The sequence below is a fragment of the Metarhizium acridum genome, assembly GCF_019434415.1.
Source record: "Metarhizium acridum strain ARSEF 324 chromosome Unknown scaffold_13, whole genome shotgun sequence".
NCBI classification, from domain to species: Eukaryota; Fungi; Ascomycota; class Sordariomycetes; order Hypocreales; family Clavicipitaceae; genus Metarhizium; species Metarhizium acridum.
The window spans coordinates 2,026,196-2,043,961 of NW_027094016.1; the positions used below are offsets into that span (position 1 = coordinate 2,026,196).

The window sequence follows — 17,766 nt, forward strand, 5'->3', positions numbered from 1 at the left end:
ACGGGAGGCGCATTCTGATTGATGATACCTCGATGCTGTTGTTACAATGAGCCGGCCAACGACGGCCAAACTGAATATAATCTTGAATACCATATGGGGTATGACTTTTTACTTGTTTTTTGTTGTGCACGATTGTTCTAGATGCCCGTGTTTTCCTGCCGCTGACGCATGTTGCCCCTGTGCTGTTTCTTCTTCACTCACCACACGCTCGACGTATATCCCCATACCAGTACCATAGAGTCATTGATGAACCGTTCTTATCATCTCCACCCACCCTTCCGCTTTTCTCTTGAGATGCCCCCTCCAGTGCCGGGCGAATGCACAGAACCGCTTACAAACTCTATTGAACTCCTCCCCCCGGCCTTCTCCTCCCTCGACTTCACAACGTCTTCCCTCGCCTTCCGCAGCTTGTCCTTGTACGACCACTCCGGAAACCCGCTGGGATCGTACAACTCCAACGGCAGGGTGGTTTCATACTGCGCGGGCCCGGATAAGTCTACAAAGGAGAGGAGTTTGTCGGTGAGAGAAGGGTTGCGCAGCGCCGTGGATTGCTCCAGCTTGCTGTTGAAGTGAGTGCCTTGGCGTTTGAGGGTGAGAAATTGCTGGAACTTGGAGCTTGTTTGTGGAGGCGGCGAGCCCGGCGGGGAGGGCGGGATGTCGAGGTTAGGCACTGAAGGAAGGGTGAGGTCGTGGATGAGGCTGCGGGTTGCTGTGTATGGGGATGAGGGCGCGGATGTTTCTGGCGGTTCGGGAAGGTCGCGGAGGATGGATTCCGGTTGTGGTATGGATGAATCGAGAGGCACAGGGCTGATGCTATGTAGTTGTGGCTGAGTTGCGGACGATTGTGGTGGTTCTGGTTGAGTTGAAGTTGGTTGAGATGGGTGTTCCACAAGATTTAGTGAGTGAGATGGTTGTTGTTGACTTGAGGCAGGTTCTTGGATACCTTAGCGTTTATTACTAATCAATCAATGGATTGAGGAGTAAATACCTTCTTTTGAACGCTCACTTGTGGTCTTTTTTGTTTCCACGTCCTCAATAGGAGAAGAGATCTGATTGTGTATTAGATTCTGAGGCTGAACCAGGTTGGACATGCAGTATACCTTGGGGGATGGGGCATGCTGGGAGATGTCGTCGTCTTCATCGCTACTGGCGTAGCCCACTAGCCCTGCCATATTGGGAGGAAGAATAAAAGCAATTTGGGCCAAGAAGTGATGAAGTAAGTGAGCGGTTGCTCAACAAGCTTGAGTTTTAAGTAGCCGAATGAGATGGATGAGTGAGAGCCCAGTTGAGTCTTGGGCGGGCCAGGTTGGTTTAGCGCAGGCAAGCCACCCATTGGCACGGCAAAACCGCGGTGCCAGGAACCCGCCACTCAGCCGCATTATCACTTGCAGTCTGTCATTTGCACGAGACGAAAAAGTCTCGACGATCCCCCGTCCATCATCCGTCATCATCCCCTGGCCACGCGCAGCCATCTGCTATTCCGAATTCGATACCCGCTAGCCGCTTCACTCTTTTCATCAGCTACGCGCCATAAAAAAATAAGGACAGGGCTTCCGTTTATTCGGGCCTCTGTGGCTAAAGTTGTGTGGAGCTTTGCGCCAGAGCTGGCCTTGGGAACTCCCCCTCAAAGAACCAGACTAAGACCAAAAAAAGTACTACTCACCAACCTAGATTCTTCCTGAGCTTGCGAGGCCGCCATGGCTCGGCCAAGAGACTCGCGCTCACCAAGTCCTGCAGGAAGTCAATACAGCTCACGTCGCCACCGAAAAGATGACGATCGGCGGGATAGAGACCGTCGAGATGACGGGAGTGACTACCGCCGGCGCTCGAGGTCGCGCAGTCCTGATGTGAGAAGATTTGATCTGCATAGACCTACTGGCCTGTACTCTGACCTCATTATCAACAAGCAGAATCGATACCGTGACCGTGGTGGCCGCGACCGTGACCGTGATCGCGATCGCGATCGGGACTCATACCGCCGCAGAGAACGGTCTGTAGATCGACGTGACAACGACCACTACCGCGGAGGAACTCGAGATCACCGTGATAGAGATAGACGCAGGTCGCGTGACCGGTATAATGACAGGCCTCGCTCCCCTGCACGCAGACGAAACCGCAGTCGTGACGATGACAGGGATCCCAGGAGGCGGCCTGATTCCCGTGATGGGGGTCGCGGCCGCCGTGAAGGCACTGCAGACACTTATACCCGCGGCAGCCGCCCCGACAGTCGAAGTCGAAAGACGCCCCTGGCTGATAGCGCCAAACCTGGATCCGATCATGCAAAGAACAAAGTGGCGACTCCTCAGTCCGATGCCGATAAGAAGGCTGAGCGACTTGCGAAATTGGAGGCTTGGAAGAAAAAGAAGGAAAGCGAAAGTCAGAAGCAGAAGGAGGTAAATCCTAGTCAGACTAGAAGCCTCCTAGCCGAAATGGATATGAAGGCCATGGGACTTTCATCGTCTGCTGGCTCGCCCGGTGTTTCGTCAGTCGCCTCACCGGTGGCGATGAATGAATCCGGCAGCGCATCCCCTGCTGTTCCTTATGCTGGCAAGTTTGACCCCAAGACCATTGCCAAGAAATCTGCTGCATCGAGAACGCATGATACTTCCAAGTCTGTATTGGGCTCACTTGATGTCCAGCAAGAGCAGCTGGCTGCCCCTGTCAAACAGAAGACTATTGGTGAGTGCCAGTCCTTCAGAACATCCAGCGGACTCAGCCTTGTTGTTAACAGTGGTCGAAAAGCTTCCGCTTTGCCCGCCAACAGAGTGAAGACGAGTGCGTTCGGGTTCGGGAAGTCCCATGCAGACGCGGACAAGCTACCCACGAAGCGCAAACTCGATCTCGACGAAGAGGATACCACCAAACGAACGCTTACAAAGCTGCCCGCTCTACCTATGGAAACTGATGATACCCCTTATGCTGATCAGGATGAGGACGACGACTCGGATGGAGACAATTTCGCGGAGAATGAAGAGGAGGCTGCTGCCGCGGCACGTGCCGCGCACGAGAGAAGACAGCAGGCGGAGAACCAAGCTGAACCCCAGCCAGGTGAGCCCATGGAGGAAGATTCCAAAGAAGACAACGTGCAAGTTGATGGAGAGACAAACGGCGTACGAGATAGCAATGGTGCTGTCGTGGAAGAAGAAGAAAAGGAAGACGCCCCGGAGCCGAGTATGGATGTGGACGAAGAAGAAGAGGACGTGGATCCCCTGGATGCCTTCATGGCCGACCTAAAGCAGACGGAAACAAAAAAGCCTGTCAAACCTGTCATTGCCGCGAAGAAAGCTCAGGAACCGGAAGCCTATTTTAGCGACGACGAGTACAACTTTGATTCAGAGCAGAAAGGAGATTCCGACATCCTTGCTATTGCAAACAAGCGCAAAAAGAAGGACATTCCCACAGTGGACTACAGTAAGATTGACTTGGTACCAGTTCGCAAAAACTTCTGGGTTGAGCCGGCCGAGTTGAGCGCCCTTACCGAGGAAGAACTGGCGGATTTGCGCCTAGAGCTCGACGGCATCAAGGTCAATGGCAAAGACGTGCCCAAACCGGTCCAGAAATGGGCCCAATGCGGCCTCACGCGCCAGACCTTGGATGTCATTGACAATTTGGGCTATGAAAAGCCAACAACTATTCAGATGCAGGCTATCCCTACGCTCATGTCTGGTCGTGATGTCGTCGGCGTGGCCAAGACTGGTTCTGGAAAAACCGTGGCATTCCTGCTCCCCATGTTCCGCCACATCATGGACCAGCCGCCCATCAAGGACACTGATGGTCCCATTGGCTTGATTATGACGCCAACTCGCGAGTTGGCTACACAAATCCACAGGGATTGCAAGCCGTTCCTGAAAAGCATGGGGCTGCGTGCCGTCTGTGCGTATGGAGGTGCGCCAATCCGAGATCAGATTGCCGAATTAAAGCGTGGTGCTGAGATCATTGTCTGCACCCCCGGCCGAATGATTGATTTGCTTGCTGCGAACCAGGGCCGAGTGACGAACCTACGGAGAGTGACTTATGTCGTGTTGGACGAAGCAGATCGAATGTTTGATATGGGTTTCGAGCCTCAGGTCATGAAGATCTTTGCCGGCATGCGTCCCGACAAGCAAACGATTCTCTTTTCCGCAACAATGCCTCGAATTATCGACTCGCTGACCAAGAAGGTCCTAAAGAGCCCTGTTGAAATTACTGTCGGTGGCCGCAGTGTCGTGGCCAAGGAGATTGAGCAAATTGTGGAAGTCCGTGAGGAGAGTACCAAATTTTTCCGCGTTCTGGAGCTCCTGGGCGAGCTGTACGATCGAGACGAGGATGCCCGCGCATTGATTTTTGTGGACCGGCAGGAAAAGGCCGACGACTTGCTCAAGGAGCTCATGGTCAAGGGTTACCCCTGCATGTCGATTCATGGAGGCAAGGATCAAGTGGACCGCGACTCAACGATTTCCGATTTCAAAAAGGGCGTCGTGCCCTTGCTTGTTGCTACATCAGTCGCCGCTCGAGGTCTCGATGTGAAGCAGTTGAAACTTGTCATCAACTACGATGCGCCGAACCATCTCGAGGACTATGTTCACCGTGCCGGCAGAACAGGTCGTGCTGGCAACACCGGCGTTGCGGTTACTTTTGTCACGCCGGATCAGGAGAATTGCGCCCCGGGTATCGCCAAGGCCCTTGAGCAGAGTGAGCAGCCTGTGCCCGAGCGCCTCAACGAGATGAGAAAGGCACATCGTGAAAAGGTCAAGTCCGGCAAGGCCAAGGACTCGTCTGGCTTTGGTGGCAAGGGTCTCGATCGTCTTGACCAGGAACGAGAAGCTGCTCGTCTCAGAGAGCGCAGGACACACAAGGCCGAGGGCGAAGAAGAGGAAGAAAAGGAAGACAAGGAAGAGGAGAATAAGAAGGCCGAGAGGGCCCTGGACGCCATCCGAGCAGCTGCATCGGGTGTACAAGCCCGGGACACATCCAAGCCAGCCGCAGATGGTCAAAAAGGTGGCGATAATACCGCCACCGGCGGCGCGGACAAGACCAAAGATGCCCTTGACAAGGTCAGCTCCGCAGTCAGCGCCATCAACAGCCGCCTCGGCAAGGCAGGGCAGCTCCGATCTGGTCAGCCCATCGACAATAAAGGTCCCGACGCTGGCGCATTCCATGCGACTCTGGAAATCAACGACTTTCCGCAAAAGGCCAGATGGGCCGTCACGAACAGAACCAATGTGGCCAAGATTCTGGATTCCACTGGAACGTCCATCACGACCAAGGGCAGTTTCTACCCTCCCGGCAAGGAGGTTCCTCCCAACGCGGACCCGAAGCTGTATATTCTCATTGAAGGTGATACGGAACTAGCTGTCGGGTCGGCGCTTCAAGAAATGACGAGATTGCTAAGAGAGGGAACCATTGCGGCAGCAGATGCGGATAGCAGAGCGCCAGCAAGTGGTCGTTACACAGTCAGTTGAAATTTGAAAAAAAAAGAAGAGTTTTTCATGGGATGAGGACGTTGGCTGGAGATTCTATGGTATGTTGGGGGAATATGTACGTACAGTTGACCGGAGCTAGGAGTTTGTTTGGGGGAATATATATGTTAATATGCCAGCACAAGTCCACTCGAGTAGAGTAGAAATAAAATTCAGCGTTAATTGCAGTTTGAAGAAGAAAAGGAAAGAAAAAAAACAAGATAAATTTAAATCAACATCGCTGGTGATATGCTAAAGAGTGCTCTCTGGGTGAAGGAGAAAACCGCCCAATACTCGACGAAAAAAACACCAAAGTTATATATATACGGCATACATGCCCCGTAATTCTAAAACACTTCTTCTTCACGCATACATCTCTACACATCACACCCTCGACAAGCTTGACGCGACTCCAACATGGGAGTGACATGAAGAAAAGCGCATGCGTCCTAATTATACGTTGTGGCCTCGTTATTTTCAATCTCCCTCCGCCGCTGCTCCTCCGCGCTAGCTTGCTTTAGGGTATCTGCTCGCGACTGACGCTTCTGTGCGGATAATTGGCTCTGTAGCTTTCCGCCTGGTTTGCCGGATGCTTTTGCTCTGGCCTGCCCATCTTTTGTTAGTCTCACTGGAGGGTAGCTAGGCAGGCATATGCATGTATGTGCGAGTGCGCACCTCTGCAGCTTCGGCGGCTTTCCTTCTCGCGTCGCCTACGTCGCCGGAAGGTGTCGTCGCTTCGCCGGAGCCGGTGCCGGTGCCGAGTGTTCGCGGGGGGCCGCCGACTTTTCTGGGGACCGTGGACTTTCGCTGTGCTGCGGGCGCGGAGCCGAGGACGCGGCCGGGCGGCGAGGTGTCTGGCTCTTCTTTGCCGCAGATGTTGCCCATTGCGAGGGTGCTTTCGGGACGGGGGTTGGATGGCTGGGTTTCAAAGCCGAGGTGTTGAGGTTTGCGTGGCTGGCTATGCGGGTTGGTGGTGAGAGGGATTCCCCTCTCTCTTGTCTTCTCTGCGGTGAAGTTGGCTGCCCCACTCGAGCTTGGCCTCTTCTTTGTGCTTGACTTGGGTAGATTGTTGTTGGTGCCTCTGGTGTAGCTTTTGGACGGCGGGACCCGAGATATGTAGCGTTGCAAAACCTGCTTCCATCTTCGCCATGGTAACGGTGGCGAAAGGGGGTGACGGCTGTCATGGACCAAGTTGCATTTTGACTCCCCTTGGCGGCTTCCTCGCGAGAGCAACCGACATGGCGGTAACCGCCTTTTGGCATGGCCGTATTTTGTGGGGCCGTGCCCGTCACCGGCGTCCTACCCGGAACCTCCGCCTCCGGAGGGCGGAAAGCTGGTAGCTTGCTAACTCGCGCGGGCTTTCTTGATCTATTGGTATCTTGGCAAGACAATTATGTTTCCTGTATTTCCAGACTTTACCGAGTTGAATATCTTGGGCTCTTGGGGTTTAAAGTACGCTTAGCCCGAATCAATCAGCTCAATCTTGCTCCCATATCACACTCAGCTCGAACGTATTTTCATAGAAGAGCATCGTCACAGTAGCATTGGAGTAACTTTTCAAATCTCGTTTCCGGGACAATAAAACATGTCAGTCGAATAATGTACTGTTAGCATTGTGCTGATATTGTGGGCTCTCCGCCGCTTGGTCCTTTTGTTATCGTCAAACCGTCTCTAATACTCCGTAGTTTGGTCACAAATGTGGGCAACGCCTAAATTGGATAAGGCAAGAGCTCGCGAGCTCCACCTCCCGGCAGTGCGGACTACTAACTACAATGAGCTGCCCTCTCGGGCCCTCTTTTTTTTTTCCCGCGTGCAAGGGAAAGTGCGCTCCTCCATGTCATGACCATCCGGGTTCTCAGCTGCGCACCAGGATACGGGCAACAACCACATTGAGCAAGCCCATCCTGCTCGTCCTGGCCGTCCACACAGAGGCGCAAATGTGCAATTCTTGTCCAGTAAGAAACCATGCGACTCGTAGACGCTTCGTCTCTTTCTTTTCTTCCTCTCTTAGAACCGCTTTCGCCCCGATATCAGAGCATCGAAGCATCCCAGCCTCCAGCGCATCGGCCATTTTCTTCAACCAGCCAGTTTTTTCTCGTTTCTGGATGCCTCGAGTCCGTAGCAGTCTCACAGCCATAGTGTCCGAGCTTCTGCTGCCCTCTTTTCCCTCTTAAGTTGCTGTTGCTGTCGCTGTTGTTGTTGCTGCTGCTCGCCTTCAGCCGCCTCATTTTCTTCATCAGCAATCAGCACTCAGACACTCAGACCCTGCTGTCTCACCCTTCTTCTGCTCAAAGACAAGCCTTATGGGCGAGAGGTTCAGCCTTCTTGCCGACCAGTCACTCATCCCTTCTTGAACGGTAAATATATGCTTGGCATTGTTTCGTTTGGCCCCAACTCTGCGACTTCCAATCCCAAGACTACCCCCCCCCCTCTTCTCCGTCCCGACAACTCTTTCTAGCTTTGAAGACTTCTGCTCCTCCCTACTCTGGCTGTATTCAATCCCCTTTTCCGTATATCCTGGGAACGGCGGTATCTACTTGTCGGAGTTGCTCCTATTCTCCCCCGTAGAACCGTTTCACCGTCTTTCGGGCCTCGCCTTGTCTGTCCTCGCCTCCTGCGTTCCTGCCTCCTCGACACTCCACTTCTCTGGCTGCTCATGTTGAGCTACATCGGATGACAATGATGGACGGCTCGCACATGGCCTTCGATGGCCTGATGGGCTCAGCAAATAACTCGTCCAATGACGAAATGGCGAATATTCATCTCGATTTCGACACGCTCCTGTCCACCGAGCACGCATTGAATTCTGGTCTTGGGCCATATGAACCATGTATCCACGACGACTCTTGCCTCCACTTTACACAACCTAGCAAAGCTCAGGGCAAGTCGCAAGGAAGTCTTGCACAAACGCCACTGGCCACTTCATCTTCCACTCTTGCCCGGAATCGACCCGAATCCAACCGTACGAAACACGGCAGAGCGAAGAGCCAGGTGGACATCCCGTCCAATCTGGATCACATGCAAGATTATTCGTGGGACAACATCTTCGACGACAGTGCTCTGAATGTGTGTAACCTTCAGGGAAGTGGTGGTCTTGGCCTCTGCAAAGATGATGACTGCGTATCCATGTCTTGCAGCTCAGCTTGCGAGGGCAGTTGTCCTAGCCAGTGTGGCGAAACTGGCCACGCTGTTTGTTGCGATGACGATGCCTGTGGAAGCCCAAATCTTTGTGTCGACGAGCATTGCGAAGGAGCAAGTCAGCCTTGTACGGATGAAAACTGCGTCGTGGACCCATCTATAAACCAACAACAATCACAACATTCATCTGCTATGACCGATGGCGACAAGGCGGCGGCAGCCGCGCTTGCATCGTTTGGCGGTAACAACCTACATGCCGTTCAACAAGGCCTCGCCCAGCAGCCACAACACCACTCAACATCGAGAGACGGGTTCATAAACTTCGCAAATCTGCCACATAGCTTGCCATGTGGCAGTCTTTCCATGGACTCTATATTTGCAAACGTAAACGGTCACCCGAGTTTCCCTAACCAGCCAATTCCGACGCCTCTGGAGTATGCTCTGGCAAACCATATCATGCAGTATCACGACCCGTCACATGGGCTCGCTAATCATGGATCATGCGTGGCCAACGACCCCAGTCAGTTAATCACTAGATGTACTTTGCCAAAATTCAACCCCAATGACATGGCCAATGCGGATCCATTTCTGCCTCAATTACAGTCTCACGAGTGTGGTTTTCAAGTCCAGGGCCCTAATGAATTCGCCAACCACATCTTCCAAGAGCATGGGTCGACGTTCATGCAGGGAAATCAATTTGCGTTCTCTGGCTCTTCTCACTCTCATGGACACTTGACCAGCCCAACTTCTCACCAACACCAGGGTGGTCATGGCCCTTATTTCAACTATAACGCGGCCCCTACCTTAAAACATTTCTCTCCGTCAATGTCGCCACTGACAAACTTGTCTATGGGACCTTCATTATCCGCGACTCCGGCCTCGTTGCCAACACCGTCTCCTCTTGATTCTGAACACCCTCTCACAGACGTCACGTCTACTGCCAATGTTTTGAGTCCTTCGACTGAATCGAAGCCTCAGGTCATGGCACAGGAAGACCAGTTTCTTTGTCGATGGCTGGTGGGACAGGGTGGCTCCATTTGTGGACAACGCTTCGAGAATGACGAACAGTTACAGAAACACTGCAAGCATGACCACCTGAAGCAGTTGAAGAAGATTAATGGTGGCTTCAGATGTGGTTGGGCTAACTGCACACGGAACACTTGCTTTACTCAGCGGAGCAAAGTTGAGCGGCACATGCAGGTCCATACCGGGTGTAAGTGATGTCCCGCACACCTTGTATGTAGTTTTAGGGCGTGGCAATTTTACTAAACTGAATTAGACAAACCCGTTCAATGTACCATTTGCGGAGCTGCTCTGTCAGCAAAGCAGGCTCTTGACCAACATATGAGGATTCACACAGGAGAAACACCATGGGTGTGCAAGTACCCCGGCTGTGGCTGCGCCTTTAAGCAGCAAAGTGCTCTTAGTAGGCCCCCCTCTTTTCTCCCCCTTTGCTATAATACTTCACCAAGCCGAATGCTAACAGGCTCGACAGCAATGCATGAGCGGACACATACTGGTGACAAACCTTTAGAGTGTGAGATTTGCGGCAAGCGGTTTAGCGAGTCGTCGAATCTATCCAAGCACCGGCGAACCCACAATGTTAAGGGTATGCATGAGTGCCAGCTCTGTGGCAAAGATTTCCACAGGCTTGATCAGTTACGTCGTCACATGGGCACAAACCATAAGGACAGGCCCGCTGAGGTCGATGCTCTTTTGAGCGAAGCTAGAAGCAAGATCAAGGCGAACAAAGTTTCAAAACTGAAGAAAGCTAAAGCCAAGGGTAGGGATGGCAAGGCCAAGCCTGAACTATTGCTGAATTTGGACGACGAAGATGATTGCATGGACATGATTGAAGATTCCATCCATACAGTCGCCATTCAACCATGATCATTCTCTCATGGCTTGAGTGTTGCTGGGTGGACTTGTACGTTGCATATTGGCGATGATAGACGGCATTCTGGGGATACTGAATTGGGAAACACACACACGGAAATACACATGGGGTTAAACTGGGTTTTCACGATTTATGGAGGCGGAAGTGGATTATGCATATCATGAGGATGTACATATGTCACATATGAATGGTTGGTTGTTGCAGCTTGGAGACGACTGGCGGTTTTTGTCTGGGTTGTTGATGTCATTGGGCCATTATTCAGTATTTTGCGCAGAAAGAGATTAGGAGGCGTACGGTAGTGCGTAAATAGATGCCTGAGATACCCGGACATAGTGTATGTTGGTGACGAGAACGTTGTCGGTGCTGCGCGCACGCAGGTTTTGTGCCGGTAGGATTGCCGAAGTGAGGGCGCGTCTACGCGACTCGAGATATCCGTTTTGAACTCCACAGGTATTGCGTAATGACGATACGACACTTGAAGACTCGGACAACGATTATGATCATGACCTCGTTTTGAATTTTTTGTTGTTCTTTTTAGGGCTGCTGATCTAGCTTTACACCCCAATCATGGACGACATTCCGTGAAGTTATTTCTCATGTCCCAGAACGAGGTCCCAAACCAGGAAATAGGTTACACAACGTCAGACCGAAGAAACGGTTCCATAATCCCCTCCTTTGCTTGTTTGAGCCATGCGATGCAAAATTTTTTTCAGAAGCCGTTTCGTTCTCCTCATGAAGAAAAAAGGACGCCACGCCTCTAAACTCGGAAAAAAGTACCCAGATCTACCCATAATAGTTCCTTCTTCTCTCTCCCCATCAAACACCTAGTACATTGTCGAGCACTTAGGCCTAGGTACGCAATTAGTATGTGATAATTGCATATCCATCCGTGTAGCGTTAGGTTGACGGCGTACCTTGATGGCAAACTTGCGCTGAGGGAAGTGAGTGTTGCGCTTCTTGGTCTTCTCCAAGACGCGGGCCTTGTCCTCGGGTGATAGTCGGCGGCGGATGGCACGGGTCTGCTTGACACGGAGGTCCAGAGGGGCGTACTTCTTGTTCTTGTAGAAGAGGCGGAGCTGGGAGCGCTGCTTGGCGTTGATGACGGTGAGGACGCGGGCGATTGACTTGCGCAGGTCGTGGCTATTGTACATGATCAGCATATTGGAATATCGTGCAACCGACGCCATTTTCCTTCTTTTTCTTCTTCCTCCTCGTCGTTTTTTTTATGCGGTCGTCATGTTTGTTTCTGGATATTCGGATGGCGAAAAATCAGGTGCGGAATGGTGGGTGTGTTTGCTCACATCTTGTTCAGCTTGCTGCCAGAAGAAGCGACCTTCTGGATGCGCAGCTGGCCGAGCTCAGTCTTGAGCTCGCTGAGCTGCTTCGTCAAATCATCCTTGCTCTTGTCCCAGAGCTGGACGGTCTTAACCTTGCCCGACGACTAGAGACACATGGCGTCAGCATTTCGGGGTAGTCCTGTGTGATTTGTTTGACGAATTCCGTCGTGGCGAGGGCAATGTTCTTCCCCAGACAGCATTTTGTGGCGAGGACTTGAGATGGAGCGTATTTCGAATGTGTCATTGTCGAGCAATTGCGAGGGTTGGTGGTGAGATGAGGATATTCGGTTCCGCCATTTGTGACATTTCCAGATTTCGATATATTCGAATCTGCTGGCGTTGCAGCCAGCGTCACGGAAATAAATGCTGCCATGGGGAATCATGCCGTCTCAAGCAGAAACAGGAGCTTTGACTCACCATCTTGATGGTCTTCGATGGGTGATGTGCGAAGTGTGTCGACGGAGTGCGTAAGTAGAAGTCAGCCTCGACCGTGACCGTCCTTGTCGCGATGGATCGTATGCCTCTGAGAATTTAGTCGAAGTTTGCCGAGACGGTGAAAAATTGCCCTAGGGTTTGCGGATGTGTGCGCCGGCTGGAGCAAATGTAGAATTTTCATTGGCTGTGGTGTGTGGGGCGACGTGGATCAACGGAGCATCACGTGGAGTGTCTCGTGCCCTGCAAGTGGGTGCCAGGGGCGGGCGGTGAATTGATGGATTCTGCCGGTCTTTCCTCAGGCGGGTCTGGTACTAGCCTGCCCCCGGGACTAGTGACGACGGTCTCACCTGGCTTTGGGTGTTCTTTCTCGCAGTCCGTATCGGCCCGCATCCTGACAACTACACATTGTCGCCAACCAAAAAAAAAAAAATAATACAGATTCAACATGGCCGCATCATCAGCGAGCGCGGTCTGGGCACAGCTGCGGCAGCAGGCGAGATCATTAGAGACCCAGGTATGTCTGAGGCCGGGCGCAGTTCACTTGCACCGCTCGAAACCATTCATTCTCTCATGACGGATGGAGACCCCTGGCTAACCACCCACCGCAGACGGAGAACTTGTTCCATACGTACTCGCAGTTCTCGTCGGCTGTCAATATCCCGCCCAAACCATCAGAAGAGGAGCGCAACACTGAAGCCAAGATTGAGGAGTTACTAGACAAGGTTGGTTTTTTATTCTTCCCCGGTTGCCATAGCCGTCATGTAATCAGCTTTGTTAAATCGTCTAACATCCCCGGCCCAGCGCGACTCAACAATCTCCCAGCTAGCACGGCTTCTCGACTCCGAAACAACACTCACTGCATCTGGCGTCAAGCAGAGCAACCTCTCGCTGCTCCGCGATAAGCTGTCCTCCCACAGATACGACCTCAACCGCTTGCGTGGCACCCTCCAGCAAGCCCGGGACCGAGCCAACCTCCTCACCAATGTCCAGTCTGACATTGACAACTTTCGTGCCAATAACCCCGAGACTGCGGAGGCCGAGTACATGCTCGAGGAGCGAAACCGTATCGACAACAGCCACAACATGGCGGATAGTGTGCTGAGCCAGGCGTACGCGGTACGGGAAAATTTTCTCCTGCAGCGCGAGTCGCTGGCCAATATTAATCGGCGAATCACCATGGCTGCGAGCAAAGTGCCTGGTATCAACGGGCTGATAACCAGGATATCGGCGAGAAAGAGGAGAGATGGCATCATCATGGGGTCCTTTATTGCACTCTGCTTTCTGATCTTCTTTTGGTTCTCATAGTTGCGAAAGAGAGAGAAGAAAAGTAAGGAAACAAATACACGCTGCGAAGGGGGAGAAAGTTTGGGACAGTCATTTCGTCATCATCCGCATGTTGGGCCGGCGTTTTTTATGGATATGGGGTATCAGCGGTTGGCTTATCTATTCTTCTAGTGTACAGTACAAAAGGGGGCTCGAGGACACCCAACGTCATAATTTGTTAGAACACAAAATGTCCTTTGATTGACGGACAGTTTCGTTTCCTTAAAATGTTATGTTCCAAACCACGCCTATGCGCTCTGTTTTTCAAGGTGAGGTTTTCCCGGCAGTTGTTCCCTCGCTGCAGCGGGTCGAGCTGCATCCCTCTTGATTTCCTCGACCAATCGAGCGAGACCTTTTGCCAGACTTGCATTCTCCTCGGGATGGCTAGGGCCGCTTCCGGCCCAGCGAATGCGACAGTGGTGGTCGACAAGATAGGTGTAGCCGACTTTGCTGTTCAGCAGGCCAATCGACTCTCTGATGTCATCCGTGATGCCTCGCTGGACAAGGAAATACTTGTCCCAATCCTTCTCTGGAAATCTCTTTCTCAGAGAGCCACGGAACAGCTTGACCAGCCAGGCCTTGCCCTTGTTATCTTCGTAGTTGATGTGGATCATTTGTGCGAGATGGCCACTTTTGTCGAGAACGTCGTGCAGAGCCGGGTTTGACTCCTTAGACACAAACGTAGCGGCCTGCTGCTCCGCCCACTGGCTGCTGTAGATGGAAACGACGGATGCCTTCCCCGTCAGCAGGGGGGTGGTGTCGCGGGGTGCCTTGTCGGTCTTGACGAGGGTTTCCCCGTATAGGTTGGGAAAGAAGAGAGATAGTTCGGCCTTGAACAGTCGGGGTGGCGCAATGAAGGATTTGCCTTGGTGGAATTGGAGATTGCCCCAGTCGCGAAAGTACGGCCTCGATATCTTGGCCGTTCTGGAAAGATCGCGTCAGTATTTTGTTCAGCGGCGGCTGGGGATGTTAGCGTAGAGGGGCGTTGCAGTGTACAGTTCCTTCCGTCTTGCAATGTGCTTCTCATAGTCTCCAAAGTCCTCCTTTCGTTGTTTCAAGGACCGAGTGTCGATGCCCGTGTTCTCGCCGGGCCGTGGGGGCAGCGGCATGCCAATCGGTCGAGGGAGAGGCTTGGGCGTGAAGTTCTCGTCCACTCGCTTGCCGTAGCTTCTCGGTGCTTCGATGGGAGCGCCAGGAGTATTGCTTTTGGGGTCCATGGACGTTCCGGACGCGGGAGGTTCTGTTCGCGCCTGCAGCGCAGAGGCCGTGAAGCCGCGACGCCATTGGCAGTAGATGCATGTCGCTAGGGGTGAGGAGAGCGATTGTCGGGAGGCGAAGCTGGCGACGGCCAGTCCCAACCTGGGTGACGACATGTCACGGCACTAGGACGTGTTTCGGAGCGGCGTGGACTGAAGTCGCCGTGCTTTGTACGGAGTATTTGACCCAGATCCAACGGCTTCGAGGCTTCAATGGGCCCCGCACGTGCAAACTGGTCCCTCGTCACAGATACTCCGCCGCTGAGGCTCTGCTCGCTTAGTCAGCCAGGACACCAAGTCTGGAGCGTGCCACTCACGGCGACCAGCCAAGTGCTGACCATCGATGGAATCCTACTCCCATTCCGTGGCCTGGGCCGTGTATTGGTTCCTGGGGCCACTTGGCGGCGTGGGTAGTGGGAGCTGCAACCGAAAAGCCATGACCACCGATGGTCGACAGACCTTTCAGCACCCCCCGGTCCCACCAAATCTCTGTTGAATCTCAATGTCGCTTTGCTCCCCCGGACTCGGCTATTCGCGGCGGCTCAATCACCCACTCACCAATGCCGATTGAAGCCATGTTATACTCGGCCTATTGCAATGACGGCTCTACACAAATTCGTCCTGCAGCTGAAGCTCTCGCCTTTCATTTTCGCCTTTGTCACTCCCCAACCTCTGCTCGTAGTTTCGTAATCGAAGCCCTCGGAACTGTCAGGTTTGACGACAATTTTGTTGCCGCCGCAGGTCCAATTGCTCGCCAGACCAACAATGTTTCTACAGCGCGGCTCGCGAGTGCTGCGGAGGCAGCTGCAGACCTCCAAGGCCATGGGCAAGTTGGCCTCGGGGAGGGGCACTTTGGCGCCGGGGCCTACGACGCCGCGGTGGTTCACGGAATCAAGGAGGTTATATGCTGTGAAGCCAGTGTTGCTGGCTGATATTGGCGAAGGTGAGTGCTTGTTGGTTGGTGAGCGGCGGGGCAGCGGACACGACGTCTAACGTGTGGAAACGAAAAGCGTCACGGCTAACATTGCTACTGTAACTAGGCATCGTCGAGTGCGAAGTCATCCAATGGTTCGTCGAGCCCGGCGCTCGCGTCGAAGAGTTCTCGCCTCTGTGCGAGGTGCAAAGCGATAAGGCGTCGGTGGAAATCACAAGCCGCTTCACCGGCACCGTCAAGAAGCTGTACTACGACGCTGGCGAGATGGCCAAGGTCGGCAAGCCCTTTGTCGACATTGACATTGAGGGAGATGCAGAGCCCGAGGCTCCGGCGCCGAGTCAGGGACAGCAACCACTGGCTTCGGCTCCATCAACACCTTCGACACCATCAGCGCCCTCGCCATCAGAGCCTCCCTTAGGACAAGGCAGCGCTGGTGCTGCTTCTCCCATGGCACCGTCACAACAATCCGGCCATGATGCCCCTGCCGCACCAAAGCCCAAGGGCAAGATGGCCGCGCTGGCGACACCCGCGGTTCGACACCTCTCCAAGGAGCTCAACATTGACATTATCGAAATCGATGGCACCGGCAAGGATGGCAGAGTCCTCAAGGAGGACATCTACAAGTTTGTCAAGACCAGAGAAGAAGGTGGCAGCGGCACACAAAGCCCTTCTGCTCCCGCCCCAGCCCACACTCCTGGAGTCCAGACGGAAACCAGAACACCGCTCAGCCAAACCCAACAAATGATGTTCAAGAGCATGACGCGGTCCCTCAACATCCCACACTTCCTCTACGCTGACGAGATCGACTTCTCCAGCCTCGTCGCCCTCCGCACCCGCCTCAACAAGGTGCTCGCCTCGTCAACGGTGCGGGACGGTCAGCCCGACAAACTCTCCTACCTTCCCTTCATCATCAAGGCCGTCTCCATGGCCCTCTACCAGTTCCCCATCCTCAACGCCCGCGTGGAAGTCGACTCGCCCGGCGCCAACGGCAAGCCGGCGCTCATCATGCGCTCCCAGCACAACATCGGCGTGGCCATGGACACGCCGCAGGGGCTCCTCGTCCCCGTCATCAAGGACGTCGGCTCGCGCAACATAATCTCTATTGCCGCCGAGCTCGTGCGGCTCCAGAAGCTCGCTCACCAGGGCAAGCTGACGCCGGCCGACATGTCCGGAGGCACCATTACCGTGTCCAACATTGGCAACATCGGCGGTACGTACCTGAGCCCCGTGATTGTGGAGAGGGAGGTGTCTATCCTGGGCATTGGCCGCATGAGGACCGTGCCGGCGTTTGACGAGCATGACAACGTTGTGAAGAAGCACGTGTGCAATTTCAGCTGGAGTGCCGACCACAGGGTCGTGGACGGGGCCACTATGGCGAGAGCTGCCGAGGTTGTGAGGACGGTGGTAGAAGAGCCGGATATTATGGTTATGCACCTGAGGTAGAAAGGATAACTAGACTACGACTGCAATAATTTTCAAGATCTCGATCCCGTCCCAACTGTCAAACCGTCAAACATGCATGGATGGTTTGACCACAGATACACGACCATGTCCGTGCTTGTTCCCAATGTAGTAATAAGTCGGTCAGTTAGTAGTTTGCGTGCTAGCCGGTTACCAGCAAGTCCGTATTATACTGGATTACTTCTACATCTCGAATTTGCGAGGCTCCGCCATTTCCTGGCCAATATATGTATCGGTACACTTAAACCTGCCTGGTCGATTCTAGACCCTGTCAAAGCAACTACAGTGACAAGACGAGTCGATGCTCCACTTTCATGAGCACTAGGTCCGAAATGGCACTTATAACACATCAAATTGGCTTAACAACTACTTGTCATTCACTGTCATCCAGGAAAGCGACGGGGCGTCACTTGTGAATGCTCATTAACTCACAGATATCTACAGTGTTCCTCTACATTTTTTTCCTTGTAGATGTAATGTCTATATTAATTATAGTAGAGGTGTGTGTGGACACCTCGCTTGGTTGCATATACAAGTAAGCCCAGCG

At 53.3% G+C, this 17,766-nt stretch overlaps 8 protein-coding genes across 8 annotated transcripts; 4 read left to right on the forward strand and 4 right to left on the reverse strand.

Annotated features, from left to right (window-relative positions):
* Positions 1–260: 260 nt before the first annotated feature.
* J3458_003229 (uncharacterized protein) lies at positions 261–1,172 on the reverse strand (the record flags this gene model as incomplete). The annotated part of the gene is made up of 2 exons (XM_007815224.2): positions 261–934; positions 989–1,172. The coding sequence occupies 2 exons, from the start codon at positions 1,170–1,172 to the stop codon at positions 261–263; spliced, it is 858 nt and encodes a 285-aa protein (XP_007813415.2).
* Positions 1,173–1,396: 224 nt separating this feature from the next.
* Positions 1,397–5,648, forward strand: PRP5 (pre-mRNA processing RNA-helicase). The gene is made up of 3 exons (XM_066117649.1): positions 1,397–1,847; positions 1,911–2,679; positions 2,743–5,648. The coding sequence occupies exons 1-3, from the start codon at positions 1,698–1,700 to the stop codon at positions 5,439–5,441; spliced, it is 3,618 nt and encodes a 1,205-aa protein (XP_065977437.1). The 5' UTR covers positions 1,397–1,697; the 3' UTR covers positions 5,442–5,648.
* Positions 5,649–5,887: 239 nt separating this feature from the next.
* Positions 5,888–6,323, reverse strand: J3458_003231 (uncharacterized protein; the record flags this gene model as incomplete). The annotated part of the gene is made up of 2 exons (XM_007815226.2): positions 5,888–6,043; positions 6,114–6,323. 2 exons carry the CDS (start codon positions 6,321–6,323, stop codon positions 5,888–5,890), a joined length of 366 nt encoding a protein of 121 aa, XP_007813417.2.
* A 951-nt stretch (positions 6,324–7,274) lies between these two features.
* Positions 7,275–10,975, forward strand: SUR1 (zinc-finger protein). The gene is made up of 3 exons (XM_066117650.1): positions 7,275–9,789; positions 9,856–10,002; positions 10,072–10,975. Exons 1-3 carry the CDS (start codon positions 8,112–8,114, stop codon positions 10,464–10,466), a joined length of 2,220 nt encoding a protein of 739 aa, XP_065977438.1. The 5' UTR covers positions 7,275–8,111; the 3' UTR covers positions 10,467–10,975.
* Positions 10,976–12,392, reverse strand: rpl35 (60S ribosomal protein uL29). Its single transcript, XM_007815228.2, has 4 exons — positions 12,228–12,392; positions 11,775–11,914; positions 11,388–11,613; positions 10,976–11,322 (listed from the first exon to the last, which is right to left on the reverse strand). The coding sequence occupies exons 1-4, from the start codon at positions 12,228–12,230 to the stop codon at positions 11,317–11,319; spliced, it is 375 nt and encodes a 124-aa protein (XP_007813419.1). The 5' UTR covers positions 12,231–12,392; the 3' UTR covers positions 10,976–11,316.
* Positions 12,393–12,690: 298 nt separating this feature from the next.
* On the forward strand, positions 12,691–13,550 carry GOS1 (protein transport protein gos1; the record flags this gene model as incomplete). The annotated part of the gene is made up of 3 exons (XM_066117651.1): positions 12,691–12,759; positions 12,854–12,967; positions 13,047–13,550. The coding sequence occupies 3 exons, from the start codon at positions 12,691–12,693 to the stop codon at positions 13,548–13,550; spliced, it is 687 nt and encodes a 228-aa protein (XP_065977439.1).
* On the reverse strand, positions 13,366–15,147 carry ATP10 (Mitochondrial ATPase complex subunit atp10). Its single transcript, XM_007815230.2, has 2 exons — positions 14,565–15,147; positions 13,366–14,492 (listed from the first exon to the last, which is right to left on the reverse strand). Exons 1-2 carry the CDS (start codon positions 14,939–14,941, stop codon positions 13,817–13,819), a joined length of 1,053 nt encoding a protein of 350 aa, XP_007813421.1. The 5' UTR covers positions 14,942–15,147; the 3' UTR covers positions 13,366–13,816.
* A 253-nt stretch (positions 15,148–15,400) lies between these two features.
* Positions 15,401–17,367, forward strand: J3458_003236 (uncharacterized protein). Its single transcript, XM_007815231.2, has 2 exons — positions 15,401–15,767; positions 15,865–17,367. Exons 1-2 carry the CDS (start codon positions 15,590–15,592, stop codon positions 17,199–17,201), a joined length of 1,515 nt encoding a protein of 504 aa, XP_007813422.1. The 5' UTR covers positions 15,401–15,589; the 3' UTR covers positions 17,202–17,367.
* Positions 17,368–17,766: the final 399 nt, after the last annotated feature.

Bases quoted from the DNA above. Each gene is read 5' to 3' on its own strand.
- SUR1 (XM_066117650.1), top strand. From the start codon at position 8,112: ATGACAATGATGGACGGCTCGCACATGGCCTTCGATGGCCTGATGGGC. The intron at 9,790-9,855 runs GTAAGTGATGTC...AAACTGAATTAG, and splicing joins CATGCAGGTCCATACCGGGT to ACAAACCCGTTCAATGTACC. The intron at 10,003-10,071 runs GTAGGCCCCCCT...CAGGCTCGACAG, and splicing joins TAAGCAGCAAAGTGCTCTTA to CAATGCATGAGCGGACACAT.
- J3458_003236 (XM_007815231.2), top strand. From the start codon at position 15,590: ATGTTTCTACAGCGCGGCTCGCGAGTGCTGCGGAGGCAGCTGCAGACC. The intron at 15,768-15,864 runs GTGAGTGCTTGT...TACTGTAACTAG, and splicing joins GCTGGCTGATATTGGCGAAG to GCATCGTCGAGTGCGAAGTC.
- PRP5 (XM_066117649.1), top strand. From the start codon at position 1,698: ATGGCTCGGCCAAGAGACTCGCGCTCACCAAGTCCTGCAGGAAGTCAA. The intron at 1,848-1,910 runs GTGAGAAGATTT...ATCAACAAGCAG, and splicing joins CGAGGTCGCGCAGTCCTGAT to AATCGATACCGTGACCGTGG. The intron at 2,680-2,742 runs GTGAGTGCCAGT...GTGGTCGAAAAG, and splicing joins TGTCAAACAGAAGACTATTG to CTTCCGCTTTGCCCGCCAAC.
- ATP10 (XM_007815230.2), bottom strand. From the start codon at position 14,941: ATGTCGTCACCCAGGTTGGGACTGGCCGTCGCCAGCTTCGCCTCCCGA. The intron at 14,493-14,564 runs GTACACTGCAAC...CGATCTTTCCAG, and splicing joins ATTGCAAGACGGAAGGAACT to AACGGCCAAGATATCGAGGC.
- rpl35 (XM_007815228.2), bottom strand. The intron at 11,614-11,774 runs GTGAGCAAACAC...CATGTACAATAG, and splicing joins GGCAGCAAGCTGAACAAGAT to CCACGACCTGCGCAAGTCAA.